Source organism: Triturus cristatus, chromosome 12 (assembly GCF_964204655.1).
Source record: "Triturus cristatus chromosome 12, aTriCri1.1, whole genome shotgun sequence".
Taxonomy (NCBI): Eukaryota; Metazoa; Chordata; class Amphibia; order Caudata; family Salamandridae; genus Triturus; species Triturus cristatus.
The window spans coordinates 807,481,400-807,502,767 of record NC_140595.1 but is presented as its reverse complement, the minus strand read 5'-3'; the positions used below and the strand labels follow the sequence as shown (position 1 = coordinate 807,502,767).

The 21,368-nt window shown below is 48.8% G+C and overlaps 1 protein-coding gene across 2 annotated transcripts in view; it reads left to right on the top strand.

The window, feature by feature from the left end:
* The window catches only part of SRRT (serrate, RNA effector molecule), a 160,147-nt gene extending 152,059 nt beyond the window's left edge, over positions 1–8,088 (top strand). For both annotated transcript variants that reach the window (XM_085638184.1, XM_085638185.1), the window contains 2 exons: positions 6,994–7,081; positions 7,773–8,088. In XM_085638184.1, the coding sequence (XP_085494310.1) occupies positions 6,994–7,081; positions 7,773–7,848 (164 nt within the window). In that variant the 3' untranslated portion in view covers positions 7,849–8,088. The remainder of the gene's footprint in view (positions 1–6,993; positions 7,082–7,772) is intronic.
* The last annotated feature ends 13,280 nt before the right edge of the window (positions 8,089–21,368 follow it).

Sequence of the window (21,368 nt, the reverse complement as noted above, 5' to 3'; positions counted from 1 at the left end):
CACACTGTACCTCACTTGCAGTATATATAGAGCCAGTTTCTTACACTCAGGTCTTGGCTGCGCTGGACCCAGGAGACTAGATGGTAGTGTTGGTCTTGCAGGATGCCTGTTTTCACATTCCCGTCCTACCTTCCCATCGGCACTATGTGCGGATTACAATGAGCTACAAACATTTTCTGGTCACCTGCTCCCTTTTGGCCTTACTAGCGCCTCTTTGGTGTTCACCAAGGTGATGGCGGTGGTTGCAGCTCACGTGCGAAGATCTGGGGTGCCAGTTTTCACCTATCTCGACGACTGGCTGCTGAAGGTGGGCTCTCTCCAGGCTGTCTCCCACCTCCAGACTACGGTTGTAGGAAAGTGCCCCTTTTTTTGCATGGTTCGCCCCCACTTTTTGCCTTATTCTGATGCACTTTGACTGAATGTGCACTGTGTTCCTGCTAACCAGGTTCCATGTGCCTGTGTTCTTTCCACAATTTGAACACCTTGTAAAAGGTACCAGTGGTAAACCAAGAGTGTTTCTAAGTGCTGCAGCATGTATTATGCCATTTTAAGAGACCCCTCACCAAACACATGCACACTGCCACTGCAGCCTGCATATGTTGGTGCAGCTAAAAGTGAAGAGTTGACCTGGCACACATCCCTGTGTGCCAGGCCTGCCAACCAAGAGACAGGCAGGCATAGGCAAGTCACCCCTACAGCAGGCATTACAGCTCTAAGACAGGGTGCACTAACCTCTTGGGAGGGTACAACTGCATGAGCAGATATGCCACATTAGTGTGCAAGTCCATTTTTAGACATAAGTGCATAGTGAAGCCATACAGAGTACATTGCCTGCGAGCTTGTCAATAAGAGTTCCACAGCTCCATGATGGCTTTACCGAATCCCAATATATTTGGTACCAAACATCTCCGGTTAATAGACCACATTGATGCCTGTGTTGGATTCATTAATAAATTTACTCAGAGGGCCCCTCAGAGGTGCCTCTTGAAAACCTACCAAACCACTAGTGTGTGCCCGACTGGTCTGCACCAGTCTGCCACTTCTAGACATGTTTCTGACTCTCTAAGGTGGGAGCCTTGCGCTCTCGTGGGTCAGAAACGAAACCTGCTTTGATTGTGGAGGTGCTTCACACCTACCCCCAAGCAGGAACAGCATTGAAGGGCGGTTAGCCTCAAAGTCTTACTGCCCTTTGTTATGCTAACTAGGGTCTCTCCAGCTAGTGGAGACGCCTGGCCCCTGACCAAGCCCCACTTTTGGCAGCAAGGTCGGCAGGAAAATTAGTAAGCTCGAGAGGTGGGTCCCCTCTCACCTAGGGCCACCCCTACGGTGTCCTGAGCTGAAGTGACCCCCTTCTTTGAAAATCCTCTATAGTTTGTGAGGATTTTAGCCAATAGGATTTAGGGGTATGCCAAAGGGAGCGGACATACAAAGGGTGTAGTCACCACAACAGCGTCTGCAGCGTTAACACGAAGGAGCCCCAAATCTGCGAGCGGCTCCGGTAAGGATTTTCCGACCTCAAAAGGCACCCTCTGCACACACGGCCCACGGGCCTTGGGTAGCCAGACTTATGGTGCTTAAGTGACCCCCAGGCACTAGTTTTCTTCGTCCTCTTTCCTGGTCCTAGCCTGCTGCCTTTGTTTGAGACTGTTGTCCCCCGTTGATTTGTATTGGGTGCCTGACGCTGTGTTGGCATTCTGCAGCCTGCTGCCCCTGAGCCGCTGCGGGTGTATGTTTGGTGCTTACCTGTAATTAACATGACTTTGAAGGCAAACACCCCCCCCCCCCTTGCCCCATTGGTTCACATCACATTGGGCACCAGACTCCGAATTACCTCTGCACCCCGCCGCTCCAGAACCGCTGGTGGTGCAGTCTCGGTTTGTAAGTAAAGTACTTACCCGTGAGATTGCATTCTTGTTATCCTCCCATAGGATAACATTGATCAATTGAGCTATTGCAGTAAGTGAATGTTTTTTTTTGACCTGCAAAGTATTGGTGTTTTTAAAAACTGTATATATCTTGTTGAACTGAAGTCCTTGCCAGTTTGAAAACTATACTTACCTGCAACTAAGCTTCTTTGGTTCTAGTAATTAAAGTAACAAAGTTTTACATCCATTGGTCTTGGATTTAGTCATTGTGTGTGTAGTAATTTTTTGCCTATGTTTACGACAAATGCCTAGCATAGCCCTCTGATAAGCCTAGCTGCTTGCCCACGCTACCACAAAAGAGAGCATTAGTATTATCTACTTTACCCTCTGTAAAGCCTCTAGGGATCCACTGGGCTCTGCACACTATACCTTACTTTGGGTATAGGTTATACATAGCCTGCTTCCTACAGCGGCAAACCTCCTGCACTTGCTGTGGTTTACTATCAACATGCTGAAGTCACACCTGACTCCCTCCTACACTCCCTTTCACCAGAACTGTTCTGGACGCAGTGCAGTTTCGGACTTATCCTACCCAGCGGCGAGTCCAGGATATTCAGGCTATGATACCGATATTTCAGCTTGCATCCTGTGTTTCGGAGAGACTGAGGCTGCTGGGCCTCATGGCCTCCTGCATCCTGCTAGTGACACATGCCCACTAACACATGCAGGCTCTGCAGTGGGACCTTAAGATCTAATGGGTGCAGCATCAGGGGAATCTCTCCGACATGGTCCAGATCTCGGAAGACACGGCAAAAGATCTGTCTTGGTGGCTAACAGACCTTGATTGGGTCCGCTGCAGACTTCTTTCCCTTCCCCCAACCAGCTCGGACTATTGACAGATGTCACTTCTGGGATGGGGCAACCATCTGGGTGAGGTGGAGTTCAGAGGACTCTGGTCTCCTGTGGGATCCTGACTACACATGCTGGAGCTCCAAGTGATCAACTGGCATTGAAAGCCTTTCTACCCTTTATCAAGGGAAGGCTAGTACAAGTGTCCTCTAACAATACCACCAATATGTGGTACTGTAACAGAGTGGGGTGAGGTAGTGGACCCTTTGTCAAGCGGCTCTGGGAGTAGCTGGAACAGCAGGGCATATCCCTAGTAGTTAAACACCCCTGGGCTCTCTGAACGGCAGAGCAGACGAGCTCAGCCGTCCATGTCTAGCAGATCACAAATGGCGTCTCCTGCCGGAGGTGGCGCAAGGTATCTTTCAGCAGTGAGGAAAGCCATGGCTAGATCTGTTTGCCTCTGTCGAACATGTAATGTCAGCAGTTTTGTGTGCTGGAGTTTCCAAGGCGGAACTCGCTTGTTGATGTGTTTAGTCTCGAGTGCAGCTCTGGCCTCCTGTACGCTTTTGTGGCCATATTACTCCTGCCCAGAGTTCTCAAGAAGATCAAAAACGACCGGGCCCAAGTCCTCTTTGTGGCTCCGGACTGGGCACGGAAAGTCTGGTATCCCAAGCTTTTGAGCATTCCAATCGATCCTCCGATCAGGGTGCCCCTTCGGGAGGATCTACTGTCACAGCAGCAGGGTAGGGTTCTCCACCCAAACCTGTCCACTCTCCACTTTCTTGCACAGAGATTGAGCGGTGACAGATGACCACTTTCACCATTCCACCCGAAGTCTGCCATGCTATCTTGCCAGCCAGTCGTCCCTTGACCAAACCAGTATACGCCTGCCATTGGAAGACATTTGTGGCATGGTGTACAGAAAAACATTTCGATCCCCTTTCTGCCCCACTTTCTGAAGTTTTGCTCATAAGGGCTCTTCTCTGGGCACTCTCAAGGACTATCTGTGCTCTTTCTTCCTTCTTGCGGCTGCCTGACCAACCCGCTTTGTTCAAGTCCCCTATTGTTCATAGGTTCTTAAAAGGTCTTGTTCATCTCGTCACCATTCATTATGCCTCGGTGGGACATTAATTTTGGTTCTGACATTTTTAGTATGTGCTCCTTTCGAGCCTCTCCACAATTGCCCTGTCAGGCTTCTTACATTGAAAACAGCCTTCCTGGTCGGAATTATATCTGCTCGCTGAGTGAGTGAGCTGCAGGTGGTCTGTGTTGCCTTACTTTTCTGTCTGTTCTGACAAACTGATGCTTCGTACATGGGCCTCCTTTCTGCCGAAAGTGGTCACCCCATTTCATGTAGTTCAATCACCTTGCCTACATTCTATGCTCCTCCACATCCCTCTAAAGAAGAGGAGCGACTCCACCGCGTGGACCCAAGAAGAGCATTGTCGTTCTACCTTGAGCGCACATGAGTTCCAGGAGGACGATCAGCTCTTCATGAGAGATGCCAGTGCAAAAAAAGGTCGCATGGTGCAGAAACGACCCGTCTCTAGATGGGTCATGTTTTGCATCGAAATCTGCTATGCACTGGCCATGAAGCAACGGTGAGCTCATGCCACCAGAGCTAAAGCTGCGACCACTGTGTTAGCACGCTGAGCTGACCACTGCGTTGGCACACGCAGACCTGGTTCTGGACATCTGCCAGGCAACAATGTGGGTATCTCTGCACACGTTTTCCAAACGTTACTGTCGGGACAGTCAGGTCTGTAAGGAGGGGCACTTTGCCCGTTCAGTCCTGCAAGAATTCTTTGATAGAAATTGGTCCGCAGACCCACCTCCGGAGAGGTATTGCTTGAGTATCTATTCAGGGGTGAGGGATCTCTAGCTAGAAGTTTCTTAGATGAACAAGTAACTTATCTTCGATAACAGCTTATCTGACATTTTATCTAGCCACAGATTCTTTACCGACCCACCCATCTTCCCTGCAAACTGATTTCTATGCACAGGGCTAACCCCTTTCAGGGCCCTAGTTTTTCCACACCAGAGATCAGTGCACTTGGCTCTACGCTTCTGGTATGGAAAGTCATGAAAAGAAACTGACGTCAGCGCGCCTTTATAGGTACCGTAACGTCACATCCGGTGCTGACGATGCATGTTGAGCCAAACAACACCTCCTACAGGCTTGCAGAGGTGCTGCTCATGAAATCTTTCGGATCCAGCCTGACGTATGGGGAAATTCAAAGGTAAGGAATCTGCAGCTAGATATAGTCTCTACCCAATAAGGCATTACCGAGGGGGAAGTAACTTGTTCTTTAAAACACAGTACTAAATATGGAAAGATAAGAAACCTTCACCACTGAACAAAAAAAACAAGAGTTTGAGTAGTGCAATGCACTCACCTTTCTATGTAACATGACGTGCATGTGGGAACACTCACTTCATTTTGTTTCTCTCTGTTCAAAGCCTAATGTGTAGTATTTGGTTTACAGCATTTGTATGTTTCAGCCACAAGGCTGGTCAACATGAAATATCGCCTCTTTAGAGATCAACTACTTGAGACACAACTGATCCATGTAATTCAGAATGCTGCTCAGAGTAGGTCTGTAATTGTACTGAGGACAACAGGAATATATACCTGTCATTGCTTTTCACACCAGCACCTGTGATCCTGGCAACATTCCATGACTTTATGGATTGGTATTATGGTTGCTGATTAGATTCCAGCACCTCAGTCACTGACATGCAGCTGCTACAATTCCATGCTCTTTTGACAGGTCTCAGAGGGGTTTTACCTCCAGTAAATGTTGACATTGTAAGTGTTGCACTTTTGGAGGTTGAGGTACTTTGTTCTCTGAAATCCTGGTCCTAACTGAATGCTGGTGTCTTCAGGACTAGAGTTGGAGAGGAATACGTTTTTGGCTACCAGAAAGTGTTCCTTTAATTAGACGCGTGGGTGAAGATTGAATTTGTTTCCAAAGTGTTTGTCTAAACTGCACAGTTTCTCGTCATTTAGCACCATATTATTCTCAGCCGATGTTCCGTTCTTTGCGGAATTTGTTTACAGAAAAAAATGAATGTGTGCTTTGAAGCATGTTAAGCAAGATATGAAAGGATAAAATTCTATTTCCCCTATGTTTGCATCATTTGCTTAGAAAAGGCTTAACCCAATGCTTGTGTTGATAAAAGCCAGTTTAAACTCTTATAGTTTAAATAATCGCCTGCATTTAAAACAAACCATTTCCCTTGTCGCTATCTTTTCTATTGGGAGTGCTGGTTATATTCAAGCATTCTCAGATGATCTCCTTATACTTAATTCCACGGCGTGTTTTGTGGGGAGAAAGCCACCGTAGCAGAGGGTGCCCTGCGGTTCACCGACTTTGAAAATAAGTGCTTGTCCAAAAATGGTCTCCTGCTTTCTTTTCAACCAAACAATTCACATGCATGTGTTTAACCCCAGGGTGGTGTATGTTTTGCAAGCATCCGTCACAACCTACAAGTAAAGATTATTTTGTTGTTGTTTAACGTATTCTTACTTTGTAAAACTTCAAGCTTTTTCTGGGTCTTCCAGCTGGAATGCTTTTGGACAATCTCTTGAGGTGCCCATTGTCCCTGGACAGATAGTGTTTCTATTGGAGTTTCATCATGGTTCCAATTGGGAGTCACTCCGTGGTTTCAGCTGCTTCCATTGAGATGTGCAACAGTAGCATCTGTTTATATTCCTTTATAATAGTAGCCCTCCATTGGATAACACAGTAACAAGCATCTGCTTTTCTAAGGGGGGGGGGGGTGAACTCTCATCTTGACATTGGTTAGACGGCTGCTTGGTCTCTTTCAAATAAACACTATTTGAACTTAAAACAATTCCTCATGTCTGGTTTGAGGTGATCCTGTCTCCAGTTCATTCGCAGTCGCATGGTGTAGCATCCTTCTAGTATTAGTCAGAATCACAGAAACCACCCATATCATGCAAGCGGCAGGGATGGGTGCTGGTGTCCAGCAGTCCTTCCTTACACTTCTCTGATTGAATACCTGCCCCGTCTTTTGCTGTGATTGTCATCCAGTAAAGCCAGCTCAGGTTGCCTTGGTATAGTTTTATCCAGTCACACGCGCAGCACTCTCCTTCTCTTTGAAATGGATAAAACCAGAAGCTTAAGGTTATGGACATTGGCATCCATGACATGTTAACGGCCAAGTTATTCAGTTTTCGGGGTGTGGGGTGTTTTAGAACCCACAGAAGTGGGAAACTCCTACTAACGCTTTGCCGAATGCTTTCTATCAACAGGTGGTGGCCCCTTTCCTCCAGCTCCTTACGCTGGAAGAGGCAACTATGATTTTCGGGGACAGGGCTACCCAGGCAAACCCCGCAGCAGGTTTGTATTGTGCCTCTTTTTTTTAGTGCTTACTTTTAACTCTGGGGAGCTGGTGACTCCAGTTTAGCATGTGCAGACATGGCTCACTCAGTTTCTCACAAGAATATATCCTAGTGTTTTAACAGTGGTGGTCTGCTTCATTCTGCTTAAACAGTTGCTCAAGGGGTTAACGGCTGTAGATCCAAGTGGCTAAACTTGACAAGACAACCACAAAATAATCTCTTCCAGAGTTTTTGGTCTATAACTCATTCAGTACAGAGCACAAGTGAAGTCTGCCGTATTAATTACAGTCTAAAGGGATGTGTTGAACCTGGTCTTCCATCAAAGTTTCTGTGTTACATTTTCATTACATTTGTTGATCACCTTTACTGAATACATCCATGCATGCGTACATGTCTACGTCTGTGTATACTTGACCGAAGTGCTGTCATTGCTTTGTATTGCACTGAGGCCCATGAGAGTGCTTCAGCAGTCACTTTGTTCCCCCAACACTAATTCCTAATCTACAAACTAATTTGAATTAATGGAGAAGACCATTACACACCTGCAGAAACCTGTTCAGGAGAGTTGGGCCAGGGGTACAGTAGACATTTGAGGCGGTAAGGTGATCGTTCAGTGTGATCCAGAATCTGGCTGCTTGTTTTACAGTCTAGTTGTTTTAATGCCTATCCTTCTTGTGTTGTCTCAACAGGATGCTTAGAGGTGACCCCCGACACATTGTAGAATACAGAGACCTTGATGCCCCAGAAGATGTGGACTTCTTTTAAAAAGAACAGACATTAAATGTTTTAAATACACTTCAGTCATTTTGGATCTGAGATTCCAGCCGTTTTGCTTGCTGACCCATCCATCGTCACTGTCCATCCCTCAAACTCATTTGGCAGCTGCCGGTAGGGACTCTAGTCTTTACCCTGGTAAAAAGCATTCATGTTTTGTAAATTATTTTGCCTCTTTTGAGCTTGTTATAAATGTGACCTTTTTCCAATAAAACGTTTTACCAAACAGTATTTATTGACATCTGGCATTTGTTTTTGCTGTCTGATTGATTGGGTTGATTGGACATGGCTGGTGTAGAGGCCGGAATTAGTAAGCAAGTTTCATTGCTTCCCATTAGCTGTGTAGGAATCTGAACCATTTAAAGCATGACTGACTTTTTTTTTTAATTGCGTTTTTAGACCTGGTAATGTTTTTCATTTAAATTGGGTTCTTTTGTATTTATTCAATGACACTACAACATAGGGCATTGAAGTAATTCGCACTTTTAGGTCTTGCCTGCCAGATAGCGCAAGTTGACCTATTGAAGGTTCACTAAGAACGCACAGTGCTTACAGCCTACCCGTTGCTTCCCATTAGTTGGCGTTATTGTCGTTGTCATTGCTTCCGTTTTAGGTCTCGCCTAGGCAGCGCTTGCGCGGTCTCTTAGAGACATGCTGTATTCAGGATATGTGAATAAAGCTCCGCCCACTTTCTGCCCATCTTTTTAATTGGCTCTGGTCCCTGTCCTTTTGTAAATAGTGGCTTTTCATTGGTCAATAGGCTTAGTAGTCCCTCTTTAGTAACCGCCTTGTCTTTTCTTGTAATCTCACATAAGGACACCCCCTGTTACAGGTGTCGAGGCTGTAATTAAGACCTAGGGAGCAACAAGAGGCTATTTTCTTAAAGGCTTCAGGCAGGACATTCACTTGGTCCTAAGCTAGGCCGGCAATGCTTACTGTACTCACAAGAACGTCTCGCATTTATGAGACAGTCTATTAATTTCCCTTAATCTGCTCCCCACAGTGTAGAAACTGATCTGGAATTAATATATAAATTATTTTGTCACATTTCAAAGCTACTAATTTTATATAGTTAAATTTACTCGTGGTACTGTCTTGCATGCAATGCATTATGGGCAGTGTGGATTTACCATATCTTCTGCAGTACCAGATGTGGCCAAAAGAGGTTTCATGGTACCCCTTTTGGCCACATATCGTACTGCACCCTGCAACATGTCTAGATAAAAAAAAAAATTACAATTTGTTTATACCAGTAACTCCAACAAATGCAAGACCAATTGCATTTCCAATGCAATAGGTCTCGAATGTGTTAAAGTTAGAGCTTTTGGTGTTGAAAATGACTGTTTTTACATTTGCTTTTTATTACCATTGGCAATAGTGCAAAGCAAATGTAATGATTCCACTGCAAATAAAAACAAAATGAAACTTTCTGCCCCTCTTTTTTTTTTTTAGAACACAAGCTATGTCCTCTGTAAGGCTGCCAGTGGTTACTTTGCTCACTACCACATCTCACATTTATGAGACTTTCTATTAATTTCCCTTCATCAGCTCCACACGGAGTAGAACCTAATCCGGAATCAATATAATCATTTTGTCACATTTCAAAGCTACTAATTTTATATATGGACATAGCTAGTTGAATGTACTCATGGTACTGCCTTCCATGCAATGTATTATGGGTAGGGTGGATTTATATCTTCTGCAGGGTGCAGTACCATAAGTGGCCAAAGAGGTCCCCTGGGACCCCTTATGGCCACATATGGTACTGCACCCTGTAACATGGCTAGTAGAACAAGCATTGAAAATGCAATAGTTCTCGCCTTTGATTACGTTAAAGCCATTTGCTTTGCTAATGGTATTGTATAGCAAAGCAAATGGCTTTAACTTAATCAAAGGCGAGACCTATTGCATTTTTAATGTTTGTTAATTTTGGGTAGCATCGCTGCTTTCCAAAAGCGCGTCGGTGCAGTTTCTCCAAACAGCATCACCAGGCAGCACTGCCATGTCTACTGACGTGGACTACTTCTGCTGACGTTAACAGGCTCTCTGAAAGGAGCAACAGTATTGCAACGTGTCCCAAACTGATTAAGAGATATCCAGAGAGTGAAAATCTAGTGCCATACTTGGCTTGTAGCATGGAGAACTCGACTCAAATCCCAGTTTGGTACTTGACCAAAAAGTGTATGATTTTGTGCAAATTTAAACTGAAATTTTCAGCTTGTAGTTAAATATACAAAACTATGGTAGAGACTGCCCTCTCCTGGCCTTTAATGCACAGGTTCTGTAATCTGAACCTCATCTAACCACACACCATACTAGTCTACGGGCGATTTTAGAGTCTCTCCTGCTACAATAAAAGCATTCTTTGTTGTGCACTTGTGTTGTCAGCGCTACAACACACAACAATAAATAGGGATAAATACACAAACTGCCTGTATCTGTAATCTTAGAATACATGCCCTACAGTATCAAAGGAATCCGCTTCTAATCTCTGCTTCCTTGTGTTGCTGAATTGTGTGATTTTTGGGTGAACCATCCTGCTTTACCTCAATTATCTAATCTAGTTATTACCAATGCCGTAAATCGGGGTTTTCGGGACTTCTGGGTGCTATATTCAACCCTAAACATTTACTCAGCAGGCATGTGCACAGTTACGGTCCGAGGGAGCAAATGTCTCCATCGTACTGGTGAACAGTGTGCTTAGCTAGGGTGGTATTCACCAAGATAGGAAGTGATCGTGACTCAGCATAACTACTGCTAACTCCAGTTAAGGCGCTGACATGACAACATGGTGGGCAGATGGCAAGCCTAATGACCGACATAACGCCCACCTGCTGTGGTGACAGCGTGAGGCGCGCACACACTAAACTTCACGACTCATTTACATAAAAATTACTAAACACTCCCGTGGCATGTCATACATGAGCCCTAAACAACTACCGACTATGTAGCATGGGGTCAGTGGTATTTTTTTAGGGGGGGGCGTGAAATTCTTCCTGATTTTGACATAGTTTACCCGATTAGCAGTGTTTTGTGGTGTTTCGTGATGTTTCAGTATTTCACAGGAAAGGCTCGAGACCGAAAATTCCATGATATTTTTTCGTACGTGAAATTGTTTAATAGGCAGATTTCACCTTTCGCAAAATGTTTCGCTCTGTGCTGACGGTAGTCCTAACCAAGACTGGTCTGTGGCAGACTCCTTGATATCAAGAAGTAAAAGTACCATAATAGCGCTGTGAGGCCATAAGCATGTTCAATATCGCACCGTGTGGCAGCATTATAACATAACACATATCCAACGCCAGTCCTCTTACATCCAGCCCCTCCGCCATGGCCCTCACAGACACCCTCCTGCATCAGCAGAGTCTCCTAGGGAGGCGTACATGGATCATCGCGAGCCAGTGGGGCCTGAGGCGGCGGTGAGACAGCCCAGCTTGTCAAGGCCACCCCCCAGCGAAGACTGACCCCTCCCCCTCACAGCCATCAGCAGACACAGCGCTGATTGAATGGGAGTCGTAGGCAGCGAGTGATTTATATTAAAGTCACTATCTGAGAGAAACAAGTTAGTTAGATTCCTCACCTTAGAATATCCCCAGGCGTCAGGCTGGATCTGGAAAGATTTTTGTAGCAATACCCCTTGCGCGTCGCTAGGCGTCGTCTGCGGCTCCGCGTCCGTCGTTGGCGTTGTGCGCCGGAATGACGTCGTTGGAGTACTTAGACGCCGCCCTCGCGCGCTGACGTCAGTTCTTCTTTTTACCGCGCCAGTAAGCGCCGATCCGGGAAGAGCTTACCCCTAATCACTTTTTGACTAACTTTTTGACCTCTTTTGGTTCCTCGACTCGACATCTGCAGCCGGTAGGATGCCTGGATTCAAGCATTGTGACGCCTGTCACCGACTGATGTCGGTAACGGATCGCCGGTGCCTGTACTGCCTGGGGGCCGACCATGACGCGGAGTCGTGCCCCGACTGTCAGGCCTTGATGTCGAAGGCTAGGCGGGAGCGGTCCCGTAAGCTACTCGAGCTTCGACACTCTGCTCCGCGTCGCTCTCGCTCCCGGTCCAGGAGGAGGTCCAAGGACCGTTCGCGGAGCCGCAGCCATCCACATCGCTCGTCTGGATCTTCGGGTAAGTCCCGTCACTCCAAACATTCTAAGAAGTCCAAGCGGCGTCCTCTCTCTTCGGACTCCCTTCGCCGGTCGCGCGACCCGGCCGAGGGTCCGGGTGGTTCCACCTCCACGGCTCCGTCGGAGCCGCAGGAGCCGCGCTCGTCCCCATACCCTCCGGTCCCTGGGACTGACGCGACTCCGGCGGAGTTCAGTGCCTTCCTCTTGGCTATGAGGACTCTGGCTCCGCCGTCGACGCCTGCCGGCGCGCCTTCGGGCCCCGCAGGGTTGACTGGACGACCTCGCGTGCCGGCGGCTCCGGCACCGCCGAGGGCTCCGGACCAGACGCCGCAGGTCCCCGAGGGATCCAGGCCTGGATCTCTGCCGGCACCAGTCGACCTCACGACGCCTCCTCCGCCGACACCGGTTCCGCCCCCGACGCCGTCCCCGCACGGTGTCGACCCTCAGTTTAGCCCTATTCCGGACCCGGCGCCGTCTGACGCCGTTACCGGCGCCGATGGGTGACCGCTTCATCCACCGTCCAGCTCCGATCATTCCTCTTGTCTACCAGGAATCGGATGATGAGGGCGACTGGGAGGGGTCTCGCAGGCCCAATTGTCTCAGGACTGGGCAGAGGAATTGGGAAGCCAGCGGTTTGGATACCTCTCCAGACGCTGGATTCATCTCTCCTCCGACTGTGGCCTCGGAGGAAGGTGCAGCCTTTTCTGTGGTGCTGCGCATGGCGGCTGAAGCCATAGGGCTCGAGTTGCCTGCTGTGGCTGTGTGGACTAACGTCCTCACCGAGGTCCTTCAACCGACAGCAAGCTCCACTGAGCCTCTGCTGTAGTTTAATGAGGCCCTCATTGACGTTCTCCAGGGCACTTGGTCCAAGCCCTCCACAGTCCCTCCTGTGGACAGGAACGTTGCCCGGCGCCACCGCCCTGCTCCGGGCGACCCCACATTCCTCTCCCACCATCCCACCCCCGAGAGCCTGGTTATCCAGGCCTCAACCTCCCAATCCTCCTTCCCGTCCGCTCCTCCGGGTAGGGAATCCAAGAGGTTGGAGCAGTTTGGCAAGAAACTGTTCTCGTCCCTGAGTTTGGGACTGCGGTCTTTAAATACCGCTTGCCTTTTGGACCGTTATTCCCACTCGCTGTGGGATACGGTGGAGAACGTGCTGCCCTTGTGCCCGGAGGAGTCCGGGAGCGACTCACCCAAGCACTTGCTAACGGGCGAGATGCAGCACGGCACGCCATTAGATGTGGACTAGACACCACGGACTCGCTGGGTCGGGTGATTTCCACCACGGTGGCGCTTCGGCGTCCCGCCTGGCTGAGGTCCACGTCGTTTTCAGGGGATGTCCAAAGCTCCCTCATGGACATGCCCTTCGATGGCACTCGCCTTTTTGGCGAGAAGGCGGACAGTGCGCTGGCCCGGTTCAAGGACTCCTGGGTCACGGCCAAGTCCTTGAGTCTTTCGGCCCCGCAGCCGCAAACTTCCGCCTTTTGCCCCTTTCGTGGCCAAGGAAGGGGCGCCTCCTCACGTTTGCCCAGCCACCGGCCGCAGAACCAACCTGCACGCTGTCGCGGACGTGGTTTCCGCCGAGGCGGTTCTGGAGGACAACGTGCCGGTCAGTCCACATCCACCCCGGCAGCATCCGCCTCAAAGCCCTCCTAGTCCGAGCTTTCAGGCCCATTCAATGCCAGTGGGGGGCAGAGTTCGCCATCACCTGCTCCACTGGCGCTCCATCACTTCGGACAGGTGGGTGCTGCAAATCGTCCGAAGGGGCTACTCCCTCCCTTTCGAGATGACCCCTCCAGCCATGCCACCGCAGAACCACCGTATGTCGGGGGATCGTTTGCATCTTCTCCGGGAGGAGGTTTCGGCCCTCTTGGCCAAAGAGGCCGTTGAGCGCATTCCTGGTCCAGAAGTAGGTCGTGGTTGCTATTCCCACTACTTTCTGGTTCCCAAGAAGGGCAAAGAGGGCCTACGCCCGATCTTGGATCTCAGAAGCGTGAACGCCTTCCTCCGGAAGGAACGGTTCAAGATGCTAACTTTGGCTCAGGTTCTTGCTGCCCTAGACCCTGGAGACTGGATGGTAGCGTTGGACTTGCAGGACGCTTATTTCCACATCCCCGTCCTGCCGGCCCACCGTTGCCTGCGGTTCACAGTGGGTCAGGAGCACTTTCAGTTCACCGTGCTCCCCTTCGGCCTCACCAGTGCCCCTCTGGTGTTCACGAAAGTGATGGCGGTGGTCCCAGTCTTCCCCTATTTCGACGACTGGCTGTTGAAGGCGGGCTCTCCCCAGCAGGTCGTCTCCCGCCTCCAGACTACAGCAGACCTCCTGCATTCGCAGGGGTTCTCCATCAATGTGCCGAAGTCGCACCTGAGTCCCTCCCAAAAGCTCTTTTTCATAGGGGCGGTTCTCGATTCGGCACAGTTCCGGGTCTATCCGCCGGAACAGTGGGTCCTGGACATTCGAGCCCTGATTCCCATCTTCCGGCCTCTGTCCTGGATTTCGGTTAGGTTGGTGCTGCGGCTTCTGGGGCTGATGGCCTCCTGCATCATGTTAGTACCTCACGCCAGATGGCAGATGCGAGCTCTGCAGTGGGACCCGAAGTTTCAGTGGGCCCAGCATCGAGGCAACCTGTCCGACCACGTCTTGATCTCGGAGGGCACTGCGAAACAGCTGCAGTGGTGGCTCACGAATCGTGATTGGGTCAGCGGCAGATCCCTCTCCCTTCCCCAACCGGAGCACATGGTAGTGACAGATGCATCCCTCCTGGGATGGGGGGGCCATATGGGAGAGGCGGAGATCAGAGGACTCTGGTCTCCGGCAGAGACTCAGCTCCATATCCATCTTTTGGAGCTGAGGGCGATCCGACTTGCACTGAAAGCCTTCCTTCCCTCTGTCCGGGGAAGTGTCGTGTTCACAGACAACACCACTGCCATGTGGTATTGCAGCAAACAGGGCGGGGTGGGGTCGTGGATCCTTTGTCAGGAGGCCCTGTGCCTCTGGACATGGCTGGAACACCAGGGCATCACCCTAGTGTTTCAACATCTGGCGGGCTCTCTGAACGCCAGAGCGGACGAACTCAGCCGCCGGTGCATGATGGATCACGAATGGCGTCTGAACTCGGACGTGGTGCAAGGTCTCTTTCTGCAGTGGGGAGAGCCTTGGTTAGATCTATTCGCCACTGAAGAGAACGCGCAATGTCAGCAGTTTTGCACGTTGGAGTTTCCAAGGCGGCACACGCTCAGACGCTTTTCGTCGCGAGTGGAGTTGCACTTCTGCCCAGAGTGCTGAAGAAGATCAGGCGCGACCGGGCCCAAGTCATCTTGGTGGCTCCGGATTGGGCACGAAGGTACTGGTTTCCTGAGCTACTCAGTATGTCCATCGATCCCCCTCTATGACTGCCTCTTCAGGAGGATCTTCTGTCGCAGCAGCAGGAGACGGTCCTCCACCCAAACCTGTCCAGCCTCCACCTACATGCGTGGATATTGAGCGGCGACAGTTGATGCCATTTGGCTTGCCTCCTGAAGTCTGTGTTGTCATTCTGGCAGCCAGGCGTCCCTCCACAAAGACGGTATACGCCTGCCGGTGGAACAAATTTGTGGCATGGTGCACAGCAAAGGCTGTGGATCCCCTTTCTGCCCCTCTTTCCGAGGTTCTCCTCTTTCTTCATTCTTTGGCCCAGCAGGGCTCTGCTCTGGGCAACTTGAAAGGTTATCTTGCTGCTATCTCTGCCTTCCTATAGCTTTCTGATCAGCCTTCTCTTTTCAAGTCCCCGGTTTCACGCTTTCTCAAGGGCATTACTCCTCTGTACCCTCCTGTTCCTTTCGTAATGCCTCAGTGGGACTTGAACCTTGTTCGCACTGTTCTGATGTGCGCTCCCTTTGAGCCCCTTCATAACTGTCCCATCAGTCTTTTGACTTTGAAAACTGCTTTCTTGGTCGCAATCACCTCCGCTAGGCGGGTGGGTGAGCTCCAGGCTTTGTCATCCAAGCCTCCCTTCCTTTCAGTTCATCCGGACAAAGTTGTCCTCTGGACACGTCCTTCTTTCCTGCATAAAGTCGTGACTCCCTTTCACATCGGGCAATCTGTCACGCTGCCCACCTTCTTTCCGCATCCTTCAAAAGATGAAGAGAGGCTCCGCTGTCTGGACCCAAAACGTGTGCTATCCTTTTATTTGGACCGCACAAGACCGTTCCGGGTGGACGACCAACTTTGTGTTGGATACGTAGGGGCTAAGAAGGGTAAAGGTGTACACAAGCGGACCATCTCTCGGTGGGTCGTGTTGTGTATCAAGACCTGCTATTCTTTGGCGAAAAAGGTTCCTCCTGTTGGGCTATGGGCCCATTCTACTCAGGCCACGGCGGCCACGACTGCAATGGGACGGGGAGTCCCCTTGCAAGACATCTGTCAGGCGGCAACGTGGGCTTCGCTGCACACGTTTGCGAGACATTACTGCCTGGACAGCCAAGTCCGGAGGGATGGCTACTTTGGCCGTTCCGTTCTCCAGGACTTTCTGGTGTGATCTTGGTTCGCAGACCCACCAACGGGGTTGGTATTGCTGCGGTATCTATTCTAAGGCGAGGAATCTAACTAACGTGTTTCTTTCAGATTAACAAGTTACTTACCTTCGGTAACGATGTATCTGTAAGAAACATTAGTTAGATTCCTCACCGACCTACCCATCCTCCCCGTTCTGCGATCCGACATCTAGGGTTAAGGTTCTCCCTTTCAGGGCCCTACATTTTTTGGCACCAGCGTCGGTCTCTTGCATGGCTCAGCATCCCTGGCGCGGAAAGCTATGTACAAGAACTGACGTCAGCGCGCATCGGCGGAGTCTAAGTACTCCGACGTCATTCCGGCGCACGATGCCAACGACTGACGCGGAGCCGCAGACTACGCCTAGCGACGCGCAAGGGGTATTGCTACAAAAATCTTTCCGGATCCAGCCTGACTCCTGGGGATATTCTAAGGTGAGGAATCTAACTAATGTTTCTTACAGATGCATCGTTACCGAAGGTAAGTAACTTGTTATTCGATCTAACCTCAGACCACTGCCGTCCCCACAGCATTACCACAGTTACGGAATCAGGTCCTTTAAGTTTTGATGGCAACAAGAAATTATGAGGACTGTTGCGCCTCTTGCCAACTAGCCCACGTCTCTACCCTTGTTAGCAGTCTGCAAATTGAACGTAAAAACAGAACGTTTATGTGCCCCACAGACCTAAAAGAAAATACACATTTGCAAGCTGGTAGCATATAATTGAAAAGCACATCCACATCACCTCACTTGCACTGATAGCTAATTAAAGAAGGAAAATAAACGAAAACCTAAAGTGTTCGTGGCCCGGGGAAGCCATTGGCAGGCTGCAGCGACCTGAGAAAGAGGAGGAGCGAAGAGGAGAAAAATTTCATTTATAATGCCAATAATTCCAACTTTGCAGGGTGCAGTACTATATGTGGCCAAAAGAGGGCCCATGGGACCTCTTTTGACCACACATGGTACTGCACCCTGTAACATGGCTATTAAAAATAATTGGCATTTATAATGCCAATAACTCCAACAAATGTGAGACCGATTGCCAACGGTCTCGCATTTGAGCTCTTGGCATTGAAAAGGAGTTTTTTACTTATGCTTTTTTATACCATTGACAATAGTGCTATGCAAATATAATAATTCCACTGCAAATAAAAACTAAACTAAACTTTCTGCCCCATCTTTTTAATTGGCTCCTGTCCCTGTCCTTTGTTAAGTGTTTTTTTTTTTTATTGGTCAATAGGCTTAGTGGTCCCTCCTTAGTACCACCTTGTCTCTTCTTGTAACCTCCCATGAGAACAATTCCTTGTATATGTGTTGTTGCTTCCTAAGTTTTACTTACAGCTTCAAAGCACTGCTTTCTTACAGGGTTTACAGACGGGACACAAGCTTTGTCCTTTGTAAGGCTGGTGGAGGTTACTGTATCTACTAGCACATCCCAAATTTATGAGACCCATGAATTTCCCTTCATCAGGTCCACACAGAGTAGAACCTAATCCAGAATTAATATAATAATTTTGTCACATATCGAAGCTACTAATTTTATATATGGACATAGCTAGTTGAATGTACTTGTAGTACTGTCTTGCATTCAATACATTGTGGGTAGGGTGGACATACCTTTTCTTCTGCAGGGTGCAGTACCTTATGTGGCCAAAAGAGATACCCTGGGACCCCTTTTGGCCACATATGGTACTGCACCTTGTAACATGTCTAGATAAAAAAAGAAATTGGCATTCATAATGCCAGTAACTCCAACAAATGCAAGACCAATTGCATTTCCAATGCAATAGGTCTCAAATTTGTTAAAGTTAGAGCTGTTGGTGTTGAAAATGACAATGTTTTTTACTTTTGCTGTTTTATACCATGGCAATAGTGCAAAGCACATATAATTCTACTGCAAATAAATTTGGTCAATAGGCTTAGTAGTACCTCCTTAGTACTGTCCTGTGTCTTCTTGTAACCTCCCATAAGGACACTTCCTGGTACATGTGTTGCTCGCTAAGTTTTAATTACAGTCTCAAAACACTGCTTTCTTTAAGGGTTTACAGACTAAACACAAGATTTGTCTTCTGTACGGCTGGCAGTGGTTACTTTATCCACTAGTACATCTCCCATTTATATCAGACCTTCTATTAATTTCCCTTCATCAGCTCCACACAGTGTAGAAGCTGATCCGGAATTAATATAATAATTCTATTGTCTCATATCAAAGCTACTAATTTTATATATGGACATAGCTATTTGAATGTATTTGTGGTTTTGTCTTGCATGCAATGCATTATGGGTAGGGTGGATTTACCATATTTACTGCAGGGTGCAGTACCATCTGTGGCCAAAAGAGGTCCCATGGGACCTTTTGGCCACAGATGGTACTGCACCCTGCAACATGGCTAGGTAAAACAAGCATTTGCAATGCAATAGGTCTTGCATTTACCCAAGTTTGAGCTATTTGCATTGTAAATGGCAATGCCTTTTATTTATGTTTTGGTTTAAACTTGCGTAAATGCGAGACCTATTGCATTGCAAATGCTTGTTATTCACGGTCTTTCCTGGTCCCATCGAGTATAGTCTCTATAGCATTGCTTTGATTGGTTGACTTACAGCCTTCCACTTTTACCTAAAAGTGAGCTTTTTTTTTTTGAATTTTTTTGTTTTTAGATGAGCTCTGAGTGCATGTTTTCCAGCTCGCTTCTTCGTGTGCTTCCCCTTCAAATGGCGGCCCGAGCTCAGTGTTGCGCTCTCATGTGTGCTGCTTGCTCTCTTGTGTGCTTCTGCACTCGCCCAACTGCCCCCATGTTGTTTTCACCATCTTGTGCTTCTTCCCCTGCCTCCAGTGTTCATGGATGTCAATTCACCAAAAAGCCAGGCGTACTGAAAGCGGCATCACGTACACTTTGACCAGAATGACTTCGCAATTGGTGACATCACAGGATCTGAGAGCTTTCCATGACAATGGATGGGTCTGGCATGGATAAAGTTTCATAATGGGTCCTACCACTTTGGGCATTGCCAGTGTAGTGTGGGGGAGGAGACTGTGATAGTTAGGTTTGTGTACAGGGCAGAGGGTTACCCTAGGGTCCCTGGGTGATACAGAGATTGTATCCGAAGCTTACATGCCTGACACCTAAAAGTAAAGGCAATGGTTTGCCATCAATGAGCAGAGTGGAGGATCTGAGAGACACAGGAGCCAGCATCGCAACCGTCGGGTGTCATCTGGTGTCTGCAGAGCAAGCTGTCCCTGATGCAGTTGTGACAGCTGGCAACCTAGTTAGCAACTGTCCTATGGCTTTGGTCTCCTGGAGTGGGTGGAATCTCCCGATCTTGGAAGGTAGCTGTGAGTCCAGGTATGCCTCCGGATCAGCAATCCAGCAGGGTCCAGGGTACCTTGGAACTGATCAGCTCTGGGCAGGTGCATGAAAGGCCTCTTGTAGTTTGTTATGCCCCTGTAGCTTCAGCAGGAGATCAGTCTTATGACCCTTGGAGTTCATGTCTTTGTCCTGGGTACAAGAGAGAGAAGGTATAGTTCTCATCCAGGGGATACTCATCAATAGTCATAATCTATGAATAATCCCCGCCGATGTGCGGGATCACGGAGCATATAGAAAATACATATATATACATATATATGTGAACCTATACATGCAGCCTAAAATGTTTCAAACATGGTAATGTTGTAAATTACATAGGTTTGCATAGCAGTGCCCCCTAACCCATAAGGAAAAAAGGAAGCACCAAGCCAATTGTAACACAGCACTGCTTTATTGCCATAAAGCAAACTTGTAATTGTAGGCATTCGCCTGTAGGCTGCAGTAGAGTATAAAGAAACAAGGAAAACTGACACCTTGCCTTTAAGGCATTAGAGTAGGGGGACCGTGCCTTTAAGACCTGCAGGAGACCCCCTGCTCCCATGATGCACTACAGGTGGCAGTTGGGCAAGTTCTTTTTTCCGGCTCCTTCTGTGAGGATCCTGGAGCTTAAGCTCTTCAGTCTTTGACTGAAAGTTTTGAAAACATTTTTTTCTTGAAAATTTCGACAGCTTCTGGCTCCTGAAGGCATTTTCTACTGGTGTACTGTAAAATTTCGAAATTTTTCCAGTCAGTATGCCTCCTTTATTTAGGAAATGCCCTTGTGGAAATAAGATGGCACTGGCAGACCCACACTCGGTGTGTATCGTGTGTTTGCCATCTAAACACACTCCTGACCGGTGCCCCCACTGCCACAAGTTCTCCAAGCGCACTCTTAGGGATAGAGAGCGCATCAAGTTACATACCCAGCTGAAGAAGGAAAGAAGCCGTCGTGATGACTATCATTCTTCTTCAAGACCACCTTCTTCAGCTACCCAGGCTCAAAAACGGCGACATACCACCTCTGCTGACTCAAGGAAGACCAAGGTTGCACGAGATTAGTCGTCGACGTCGAAGGTACCGTCAACACACAAGAGGACAACTTCGGCGTCAAGAGATTCATCTCACCGTCGAGATTCTCCGCCGCGTAGAAGTAAGTCTGTGTCGAGGCGCAGTCCTTTGGGCTCGAAGGCTGCTAGTCCGATGAGATCTGAACTGTCTCCGTCGAGGCTTCCGTCGACGTCGAGACACTCTCCGCCGCCCTCGAGGGGTTTGGCGTCGAGAGATGCGGCGACGTACGTTTCGCCACGAGTGGGTCGCTCTACATCCAGACAAACTCCCACTCGGCGACATGGAAGGTCGACGTCTAGGTCACCAGGTCGACGTCGTAGAAGGTCGCCGTCGAAGTCCCCAGGTCGCCGTCGAAGTCCCCAGGTCGCCGTCGGGGACGGTCGCCGTCGGGGACGGTCGACGTCGGGGACGGTCGACGTCGGGGACGGTCGACGTCGGGG